This window comes from Bombyx mandarina, chromosome 26 (genome assembly GCF_030267445.1).
Source record: "Bombyx mandarina strain Sakado chromosome 26, ASM3026744v2".
In the NCBI taxonomy this organism is placed as follows: domain Eukaryota; kingdom Metazoa; phylum Arthropoda; class Insecta; order Lepidoptera; family Bombycidae; genus Bombyx; species Bombyx mandarina.
In genome coordinates this window covers 3,428,348-3,440,639 of record NC_143232.1, presented here as the reverse complement: position 1 = coordinate 3,440,639, position 12,292 = coordinate 3,428,348, and the positions used below count along the sequence as shown (strand labels likewise).

The following is a 12,292-nucleotide window of genomic DNA, read 5'->3' as shown; positions in this document are numbered from 1 at the left end:
AGCTAATACGACCACATGGTCAGTTTTAGATAATAAGAAAAAACAGCTGCTTGTACACTTGGTATTTGAGTTTGAGATTTAAACAACAGGGCAGATTTGCTAAGGTCTTTCCTCGTCGCTGTTTAGTTATTTTATACTTTTTCCTGGTTGTACGCAAAATGAGGAGGCTGTTTGCACGAATTCTGTAGACTATTGTATCTCACAGAATGATTGTAATACAACAGACAATATTGTACGAGAGGTATTTTTTGTTGGTCTAAATGGGATTTACAAAAGAAGAACATGATTACTGGTGTTGAGGTATCCTGTGAGGTGGCATGGTTAGGTACTACCACCCTGCCTATTACTGCCACGAAGCAGTAATGCATTCCAGTTTGAAGGGTGGGACAGTCGTTATGACGTTTCAAGGTCGGTGACGGCATTCACGTAGTGATACCTACAGGCTCCAGCCGCTTAATTAGGCGCCATGAAACTTTTATCCACCTTTGCTTAGGTGAACAAAAGAAATACAATCCATCCTTTTTTAAGTGGTTACTGAAGCCCGTAGATATAACAACTTCGAAGCCGTCACGTGCCTTTCTTTAGACATGATATCTGAGTTTTAATTCTTTATACCCCGTCCTTCTAATCAGAACGCAACTTTGCGGTAGTATGGTGCTACCAACTGTGAGTAGGTACTCCAACTATAAGTAAAAGAAATTTTACTTGCAGTATCAATCTGAAAGAATCACTAATTTGTTTATTTAATTTGAATGTGTAAAAACGACCTAAATCCCAAAAAGAAAAAAAAAACGTAATGTTAATGTGACAATTCTTTTTTTATTGCTTAGATGGGTGGACGAGCTCACAGCCCACCTGGTTTTAAGTGGTTACTGGAGTCCATAGACATCTACAACGTAAATTCGCCACCCACCGTGAGATATGTTCTCAGGTCTCAAGTATAGTTACAACGGCTGCCCCACCCTTCAAACCGAAACGCATTACTGCTTCACGGCAGAAATAGGCAGGGTGGTGGTACCTACCCAAGAGGTCCTACCACCAGTAAAAAGTTCAAGTTAATATGCTTTTAAATCAGTTTGTTTGTGTTTTTGCAGAGGGACGACCATTCACTCCTCGCGCAGTTCTTTTTCGCGGACGATGCTCTGAACATGGTCGCCGCAGAGCTAGACTCCTTCGACGGAAGGAAGGACCCAGACAGATGCTCAACCCTCGTCAATCAGCTACGACATGCACAGGTAGGTTTTTATTTTTGTACTAGCTGACCCGGCAGACTTCGTAGTGCCTCAACCGGTAAATAAAAGACCTAAGCTTTTGTATAAAATAAACTTAAAAAAACAAAAGGAATCCGTCCGACGCGGCGACGGCGCGACACATCAATGGGAAAACAAAATTGTTATTTTTATTTAATTCCGAGCATTTTCATATTTATCTACCTTTTAAACCTTCTCTGGACTCCACAAATAATTCAAGACCAAAATTAGCCAAATCGGTCCAGCCGTTCTCGAGTTTTAGCGAGACTAACGAACAGTAATTCATTTTTATATATAGAGATAGATATTCGTACAGGGTAAGCATAAGGACTGATTTATTTGCCTCTGTTGTATTTCTGGAAAGCGAACAGAGATATAATCATATAGCGATGTAGCCTCTTAAAAAATCGCAGAAAGAAGTTAACTAATTTTTTCTTATTCAAAATATTGCAATCAAACCGTCATACATTCTAATTTAACCAATGAATGGACTTGCTTCTTATTGCACTTTGAAACTGATTTTGTAAGAATGTTTTTTTTTTTTTCAAATTCAACATAAGTTTTGTTTCACTGTCATGTCGATTTCTCTGTTTTGTTTTAAGCTCTCAAATTTAATATAAAGGATAGTATGAATAATGCACTTTTATTAAGAGATCCAGATGTTCTTCTACTTACGGTATAAAATTGGTCTTTTAGAATCAGCTTGAACGTAGACACGTCTACGGTCTTTACCATAAACTTCTCTAGGTTAAATTTCAAATCACGTTATGCTATCGAATGGTCGATTAGGGACGCTGGGACGCATGGGATTGTGTCGTGCGAGAATATTTCACACGAAAACTCTCATCGTTCGGTAGCTAATCAAGAAAACATTAAAAAGCAACACTTCTTTCGTATGGCGTGGTGAATGCGTAACGTTTGGTTACTAGTGTGAAATACAATATTAATCCATTTTTTTATAAATAAACTGGCCTGTTTGTTTTTGCCAAAAAGTCTACTGGTGATAGGACCTCTTGTGAGTCCGCACGGGTAGGTACCACCACCCCGCCTATTTCTGCCGTGAAGCAGTAATGCGTTTCAGTTTGAAGGGTGGGGTAGCCGGGTGGCGCATTTACGCCGTAGATGTCTATGGGCTCCAGTAACCACTTAACACCAGGTGGGCTGTGAGCTCGTCCACTCATAGAAGCAAAAAAAAAAAAAAGTTGGCCTTAGTTAATCGTTCTTATAAAATTAAAACGAAAAAAAACTATGCTTGATTAATGCAAAGTAAAGCATAAAAATCAATATCCTTATTTGACTCCGTTTAAATAAGACTCAATGAAACAATCCAGATTGGTTTCATATAAAAAATGTTATTTTGTTGTGACTTAGCATTTTCAGTGATGCTGTTTTGATTTTATTTAATATAAAGTCTGTTAAAGATCGCTTGTATCTAGGAAATACCTTTATGGAATTAAGGGATATTTTGTGAACTGTTGAAGAAGTAGGATTATATTATTGACAATGCGTTTAATTGATTATAAAGTTAAGTGTTACGGTTTTCAAAGTTTTGGAAGAAGGTACAAAATGAAAAAATAAGAACGAATATATGAGACCTATAAAATCAAAGGCAGCTAAACGCCTTAATGTCGTAGAATGGATTAACAATGGCGCTATCTTGTTTAGTTAGTTAGACACGCTTTAGTGTTTTCATGTTATAACAAATGCAGCTAAATCTCTAACAAATTCAGTTCAAAAATTTAATTTTTACTCTGTACTAAGTACTAATAAACGAAGTTTTATAAATCTGCTTTAAAATAAAGAATATCGTAGCTATCCGAACAGTTATTACAGCTTCTCAAACCGGGAGTGTTGCTAACACTGGCCTTAGCAAGAGCAGTACTTCGATGGATCGGGAGGATCCGTAATGACGTGTTTAGGGCCGATTTTTGTAGTTTACCTGAATATTTGACAGACTTGGATTTAGCTGCCTTTGATTTTATAGGCCTCATATACAATAAATATGTTTGACTCCTTGTTACTTATCTTTTAATATTAAAAGGGACGGATTAGTTTAAGGTTTTAACGCTGAAGACTTGGGGTCATTGATTTCGGTAACTGGCAAACTGGGTTTCCTTTACACGCCGCCAAAGTTGCGTATACCTAAACCTTTTTTTATGTAAATTATTGACTTAAAATTGTGTACTTTCTAAATTACCCGTGTTCGTAATTTTATTGCCGTTTATGCGAATGTGTTTGTTATGCAAACCTTACGTAATATTTAAGAAAGTTTTTGTTTATTGGAGTATTGCTTAGTATTATTATTACATTAAACATTAATTGTTATAAAAAAGTTTTAATTCCATTTTTCTGTTTTAAATGTCATTAAATTAAACATTAAATAATAAGAATTAAATGTAAAGTATAGCAAACCGACCGGTACGTCACTCTCGCGGCCGTATGCCCGCTCGCTATACATAGTTAGTATCTATGTCCATTTTTTTAACAGTGTATGTATAATCTATGTTCCGGGCGCTTCCGTTTTGAGTGTGAATAGCGTGCGCCCGCTGATTGTAATTATCGTTTAAAATTGAAAATTGTTTGTGTTAAAGAAAGATTAGAATTCGAAATTCGATACTGGTGACTAACCCATAGTTTTAAATACCCCTGAGATCTACCCCTCACTATAAAAGTAATATATTTTTGCAGTGAACATGCTGTGATATTTCAATGTCCTTAGTTTTCAATGTTTAAAATACACGATGGTTTTGAGAGAAGGCTTGACAGACTTAGAAGGGTCTAGATCGGGACCAGTGACGCGTATTGCGAAGAGCCTAAATCTAATGGACTAATCTGAATTAATTATTACGAAATTAACGTCAAACTTTAGTTTTTATTGCCCGAAATCGTAATTAAATTCAATTACGGGATATCTTGTACTGATGGTAGGGTGAGATGCAGGTATCATCACTCCGTCTTATTTCTACCGCAAATGTTTCAGGATAGGTTGCTGAATTCAGGTTGTGATTTCTCTGGGTGCTCCGGTAATCACGAGTGAGCTAAGAGCACGTCCACCCATCTCAGCAATAATAAACAATTCGTATTACAACAATAGTGGTATGGTTCTTTCATAACAAATCCCATTACCTATTGTAATTATGGCTCGTGGGAAGCTTCTGTGTTTATATAGCGCGGTTATCCAAATTAACGTTGATCGACATACGTTCTGTGTATAAAATAATATTGGTGTGTCCTATGTTGTGCTAAGTTATGATTCATAGCAGTGTGAACACAACGTATACATTAAAACTGTTTTTATGTGATAATAGCGCTGTTGCCAGCAAAACCAATATGCGCGTTGGTTTTTTTTAAGGGATTTTATGACCTGGTAACTAAGACCTTTATGTCTGTCAAGTCTTATTCTAATTTTAATGAAAACGAAATGAAATGAAATAAAATAAAATGAGAAGATATGGGATGAAATATAATCTCAGTAAAATTGTGGTCATTTACTGAAACTTTGTCAGTGGACTTTTTGGAGGATCCCGAGAAGTAACGTTCAGCGGCTTTGTACCATTTTCCCCCGTTTGTGCACTCTCACAGATACTAAACAGTTAATAAACCACCGTTATTACACATTTAAACCTGAAGAATCACTAAACAGACAAAATAAAACAAATCACACAACTTCACTCAACAAAGAATATACATAATATAAATAGTAGAACTTGCAATGATAGCTACTTACTTAAAAATAAATATAACATCTCTCTAAATCGATTGAAGATATTTGCAAAATATATTGCGTTGTGGCATATACGTCCATCCATTTTTGCCGGTCTGTTTGCGTTGTGTGTATTCCCACGATGATTCATCAAATCAAAGTTTCAATTGCATTGAAATAACGTATCATATGTACAAGCAGTCTCTACTCAACAGAGAAAGCGAAATAACAATGTTGGATTCTACATATTAAGAGCAACAGGAAGTAAAAGCTTGAGGTCAGAGTTGATAAATTTATATATCCTATCATATGACGGATTTAAATTAACGATTGATTTAAGTTTATTTCTCTACGCTGACGAGAAGAAAAGGTGCCGCAGTACGAAATAATTCGATAGATATCTATATATTAATACGTGAAGCAAAAACTTTGTACTCCTTTTTACGAAAATTGCGCGGACGGAGGAGTATGACATTTCTCACACTTACAGAGAATGATAGATAGGAGTGCACAATGCTAATATTTTTTTAAAATAATGCACATTAGATACTTTAAATCAATAAAGAAAACATAACACACACTACCATGTATTTGACACAACACATACATAAAAATATACTCTTTGTTTACTGTCAATTGGGAAACTTTTGTTATTGTTCAAAGTCTGTGGTCGAATTGAAAATAGATTGTCTTTAATATTATTGATCTATAGTGCAGTTTTGGCGAATACTGTGATTATATTATCGAAATATAATCGTGTTTGACGATAGAACCATAATAATGCTTAAACTTATTATTTCAATGAATTATAGTCGAATCTCGACTACTGCGGGGCCACTGGTAATAATAGAATTGCGATATTATTATATGTATATCATTACGTCATGTGAAAGCGCTTACGATTATAACCTTCAGGTGTCCTCGTATAGCCATTTTGCACGTAAATTCGGCGGTGATTAAGAAGACTGGAAACTAACGCAACAGTAGGTTTTTTTTTATTTTATTTTTTATTGCTTAGATGTGTGGACGAGCTCACAGCCCTCCTGGTGTTAAGTGGTTACTGGAGCCCATAGACATCTACAACGTAAATGCGCCACACACCTTGAGATATAGTTCTAAGGTCTCAGTATAGTCACAACGGCTGCCCCACCCTTCAAACCGAAACGCATTACTGCTTCACGGCAGAAATAGGCGGGGCGGTGGTACCTACCCGTGCGTACTCACAAGAGGTCCTACCACCAGTAAATCCGGATACCGTATCCGGATACCGTCGACAAAACAATCTGGAACGGTAGTTTTAAGCGATGGTAATTAAATCGAAACGACCGCTCAATCAATATTTCCGTATAACATTAATGTTTCATATTTTAAATGACCAAATCGAATCTAATCATTCTAAATACCATTTGAAGTGCATGATTTAAAATGTGGGTAAACGTTCTGGATTAGTGTATAATCTATGGTTCGGACGTGTTTTATTTCGCCCCAAATAATGTCACTTGTAATGATAAGCGTCGTATGTCAAATGGCGTGCAGCAAAGTTAATAAGTTTACGCGGCAACTTTAATAAGGAATATTACGTTGTTGAAAAAGTTATTGTGTAAGGTAGCTCTTGATCTAGTTGACCAATTAACAAATTACACTTATTTTAAGAGATATTTTTAACACCGAATCTGCAATGAAATTTGACGGTATTTGCCGAGAGCCACATAATGACCCCTGTCAAAAAAAAACAATTCTCAGCTAGCAGATATGCATTGAATACGGTATTACTGCTGGCCATGAGCGTTTATGATCACCTACAATCAGGTGAGCTGTAGGATCAGGGCAATAAAAAATATAAAAATTTATATCGAAAAAAATACAGCCGATTCCATTTGTAATTTCAAGTGGGCTCTGTGTTGTTTTTGTTGATATGACTCACGAGCTCCACACATGGACGACGGCACCGATAACATCACATTGCGTAATGCCATATGTTCGTGTAGTCCACGCTTTATTTGCCTACAATGTTCCTTTACCTATAGAGTCTATACTTAAACTAAGTTTATTATTTGAGAAATTGTACTGGAACGCAAGGATCGGTATAATAATCCCGCATATTTGAAGCGAAGCACCCGTACATTCATTTAAAGTGTGGCACAGCCCTTATACGATACAGTTGAGGCTTCGACCTCATGCCTCAATATAGGTGTTCTCATTGTGGTGTTAATAGCACCCGACAATCATTCTATACAAGATTTAGCCAACTTCGTCTACAGGAATAACAAAAAAAAAATCGGTATACTTAGTGCCGATTTATCAGAGATGGTTTCGATGTCTTGCAATAACTTATTCTCTTCGATCAATAATACTACTAGATTCGCGATTAGCGCTTCAAAAACGGCCCGAAAAATAAGACCACAAATAAATTTGTGGTCTTATTTCAAATTAGTATGGTCCAATCATAGCCAACACTAAGACGTCAAAACGCTGCAATGCGCGTTCAAAAACTGAGTAAAAAACCACCGTAACACCAAGGTTTTGGAAGGAATATCTTTTTTTGGTAAATTTATATTATTAAGTGTTTTTCATAAAATAATAAACACAATTATATTGTAAATAAAACAGAATTTACGAATATTGTAATTGTTTGGCCAATGTTTGCAACAAGGCACCAACTATTGTAACAAACATCACCTATTCTTGGACAGGGAATGCATAGAGTAGTTTTGTTATTTTATAATGTTATTTTTGTTTGTAGATTTCCTAGTAGCCCCTTATCGCTGTGCACAATGGATATATATTGTCGCGAAAGAAAGAGAAGAAATATAGAACCCTTATAAAAATTCTAGAATTGTTCAATGGTGGTGGCAAATCAATGCAAAAAAGTATTAAAAAAACTTTATATGTATGTGTAAATATTTTAAGCGTATATGCTGAAAAGGATTTGTTTTCTGGGGGAAACGAACACAGCCATAAAATAAGCCTAAATTAAACTGATTATAGAAAAATTCATTGATATAAGATTACATTATATTTGTAAAAAAGAAACCGCTCATATAAAAATGACTTCTAAAAGACAGCTTTATAACAAACTGAATCTGTTTAAAGGTAATTAAACCTACATTATTGTTTTAATTACTTCTGTATAAAGAATACGTAGAAAACATGTTTCGTGTTTCCTTTCATATTTTTTTTACTTTATTCAATTTTATTTTTTATCACCTATTTGTTGTAATAGCGGCAATGTAAAATATTATCTACTACTTTTTTCAATCGGTCAAAAATAGTTGCGACCATACAAAACAAACCTAAAACAAATATGTATATTCTGCAACTCTATGTCTTTCAATACTTACTGTGTTCTGAGCATTGAAATGTAATACCAAGAACTACATCTAGTTCCACAATACAATAAGCACGAAATTTTAAACAAATATTTTTAACCTTATAAATTAGGCTTTAAGTATCATTTTAGAATAAATATTTTTGTACTGATGACTTTTTATGTTCAAGTGACATTTTAAATTTATTCCATAATATTCTTTTTTTGACGAAAGGACCTAAATACATATATTTTGCAATGGTAATTAAACTTTATGTTTAAGTATTAAGGTTTATAATAAACTGAAGTCGTTAACATTATTAAACTTTTTTCTAAGAAATGAAGATGTTTTCGTGTCTGCAAACGTGGCCACTGGAGCGTCTTATTTTTGTTCCTGATCCTTAATCTAGTACTATTATTGATCGAAGCTTATTCTGCTCATATGGGTATATAACCTTCGAACGCAACAATGGTTTGCAACATTGAATATTGAAGAATGTGTCTTTTGTATAAAATATATGTAAAGAAAACGCGATACGCTGTTTTATGTTTACGTCAACCTTTTCTTGGAAAGGTCATCTGGGTGTAAACTTGTTTGTGCTATTTGTACAGACAGGTTGGGGTGGTTCCAATCTCGTGCCAATCTATCGTGCCCCCCTATCTTTGGACTACAAAAGGTTACATATGTCAAGTACCAAGTTTTATTGGTGGTAGGACCTCTTGTCCGCACGGGTAGGTACCACCACCCCGGCTATTTTTGGCAGTCATGCGTTTCGGTTTGAAGGATGGGGTAGCCGTTGTAACTATACTGAGACCTTAGAACTGATATCTCAAGGTGAGTGGTGCATTTACGTCGTCGATGTCTATGGGCTCCAGTAACCACTTAACACCAGGTGGGCTGTGAGCTCGTCCACACCACTAAAATTGAAATTGACGATTAACATGCAATTAGGAATGTCTTCTGTTTTTCTGGCAATTTCCGATTCATATTGGTTACAAAAAAAAAATTGACGAATTTTAAAATTCACGGAAAAATAGTGGGATATTTGCCCAATTTTTTTCCTGTTGTATGTCATCGAACTGAGAAACTGACCTAACGCAATGTAAGTAAGTATCAGGTAGATAAATTTTGCAAATATTGTTACGAGACGATAGTTTTTTCAGACGTTTTAGATTTAAAAGTGTTGGACAAACGTTTTGGGAATAGTGTACTATGTATTTAAAAAAAAAAAAACTCGTTTTGCTCATCTGCAGTAGATGTTTATACGTATCGGCTTGATTACGTAAATTTAACCAAACTGTTAAATTCTCAAGGAATTACGAATACCTAAATGTAAAAAAAACATCTTCTCTGATAACTTGTTTGACCTCGAAAATATATATTCATCGTACGTGCGAAATATTGCAGTTAAAGTTTACATTGAAACATAGGTATTGGCCGATAAGGAGTCTTAGATTTTAATATTTTTTAATAATTGCCATTGTGTTGCTGTCGATAAGAGAAAATTAATAGGTTCTGTAATGCATGTTTACATTGTTATATAAGAAGCTGCCGAAGCATAAAGCTAATCAAGGCATACATAGATTAGGACATAAAGTGATTATTGTTATTGTATACCAATATAGCCTTTTTTGGTTTTTAATTGCTTAGGTGGGTGGACGAGCTCGTGGCCCACCGGGTGTTAAGTGGTTACCGAAGCCCATAGACATCTACAACGTAAAGGCCACCCAACCATCTTAAGATAATTTATTTTGGTTATTTAATTTATTTTGTTATATTGACCTTAATTTTGCGGGTGGAAGTCAATCATGAACATTTGTTAAGTACCTACGTATTTCAATAGAAAAATTGGTACCTGTCTGCGGGATTCGACCATCGGTGCATCGCTAGATACGAATGCACCGGTCGTCTTATTCTTTAGACCATGACGACTTAAGAAATTAAGTACATATTTAGAAGTCCATGTTATCTTGCTTGTTATTTTAAATTTGCTTTCATACTTTTCAACTTGAACATAAGTGATGCGAGAGTGAAGTATATACACATAGTTCTCTTTATTATTCTCCAATGTCAAATTAAAGACAAAAAAACAAGTTATTGATAAAAGGTCTTGTTTCGAATACTTGCTAATGCGTTTTGTCGTGTTGTGTCTTTAAGGCTAAATAATTAAATTATCTGTAATTTATTTACTCTCACACTACTAAAGTATAAAGGAGAAAACAAAACGAAAAAAAAAAAATTGTTTTGTGATAAAGTTATCAATTTTAATGTTGTTATACTCCACTGTCATTCCCGATCCTGCGGACAGAATGGAAAGCTGTCGACGTCGCCCCAAACACGTCATTTCGGATCCTCCCGATCTACTAACGGTGCTTTTAGGTACCTCAATCACCGGTCATCGTTCTCGTCGAACCCGTCACTTGCGACGAAGGATTCGACGAGTAAATTAACCCTTAGACACAGCCCACTGAGTTTCTCGCCGGATCTTCTCAGTGTGTCGCGGTTCTGATCCGGTGGTAGATTCTGCGAAGCATTGCTCTTGCTAGGGTTCGTGTTAGCAACGTCGTTAGGTTTCAGCCCCGCGAGCTCACCTATTATTTAAGGTTACGCTGAAATAGTCTTTCAAGGCTCTCAGCTTAGGTAGGAAAAAAAAACACTACTTTGGATGTCAAACATTAAAAACTGTTTCTTTTTGTTTTGTAAGGGAAATTTAAATGCTCTTTGGATAATAACAATAGATATTGTAAAGAAGAATTTTATTATGAGTGCACTATAGTGACATACATTTCTGAAGTTCGGCGGCCTGCGGAACACCTGCAGTAATTGTGATTACACATAACGTAAACAAGAACTAGTCGAAATCGTAAGCCACACGTCCGGTGGTAGGTGTGAATTTTAGATTTCAATTTTTCGGTAGGGGGCATTAAATGGGCCATTTATGTATGCGTTGTTTGAATGGTTACCATTAAATGGTTGTAATGTTGCGGAATAATTCAAAAAAGTAAGCTATAATGTCTATTTTAATAGTAAAGATAGACTTTATTAACCATAAACAAAAATAAGTTATATTTTTTCATTATTTGAATAACTAAGGTAGGTATTAAAAACTGAAATATGTAAGTATACACTTATTATCTAGTTTTCTTATTCGACATCTGTTATTTCATCGTTTTACTGTATTATAACAGTCCATTTACAAAAATTAAACGTAAACTTTGATTGTTTATCCTTATTCGTTATTGCTACTCTAGGCAATGGTGGCGCGTTAATTATAGTAGTTGGAACAAATGTGATTATTAAATACAAAATTTCGTGACAGTTGCAACGCAACGGTTGCGTTTCAGTCGATCTTTACAATATTATTAGAGGCGACTCCCTCTTAAGTCAAAGTCGATGGGCGGAGCCATTGACGACGAGCACTCACGTGGACTCGTGACGTCATCTGGAGGGGCAACTCGTCATCTGGAGGGGCAACCGACCGACCAGCGGGGACATCACGCCACCTCGGATCACTTTTGCTGGAAGCGCGCGCAGCGTTCACTTGTCTTAGGTTTAATATTCTGTGTCGATCGTTCCTGCCCACTTTTGTATTTTTTTTTATTTATTTAAATTATTAAGCCGTTGCTAAAATCAGAAGTGGGATAGGGCTTGTGCCCTATCCGCTTTTGGGTTATCCTGGCGTACAGTTTTTTTTTTTAAATTTGCATTAAATTAACAACGTAATGACCGATATACGTGTAACTGGAAGCAGGGTAGGAGGACGCTCGCATTCGCCGAATGTTCGAGACCAATATTGGAGAATAATATTGGCGCGTTTAATTGCTTAAAACTCAAATGTGAACGTTGCGCGTGAGTCGAGCCCGCTAGGGTCGCAGATAGAAGACGCACGTCCCTCGACCGCGGACGGTGGTGGCGCCGGACCCGTGGTGGCGTTGGGAATCACATCACCGCCGCCGTCAGAGTCCCGCGCGTACGACGCTACAGACAGGATCATCGGAGCATTAAGTGCACTGTCCAAAGTAAGGTCGAAC

The 12,292-nt window shown here is 36.0% G+C and overlaps 1 protein-coding gene across 1 annotated transcript in view; it reads left to right on the top strand.

Annotated features, from left to right (window-relative positions):
* LOC114244221 (lateral signaling target protein 2 homolog) overlaps nt 1-12,292 on the top strand; it is a 59,844-nt gene that overhangs the window by 16,752 nt on the left and 30,800 nt on the right. Inside the window, exon 2 of the mRNA XM_089738792.1 lies at nt 1,095-1,235. Within this exon, the coding sequence (XP_089594918.1) occupies nt 1,095-1,235 (141 nt within the window). The remainder of the gene's footprint in view (nt 1-1,094; nt 1,236-12,292) is intronic.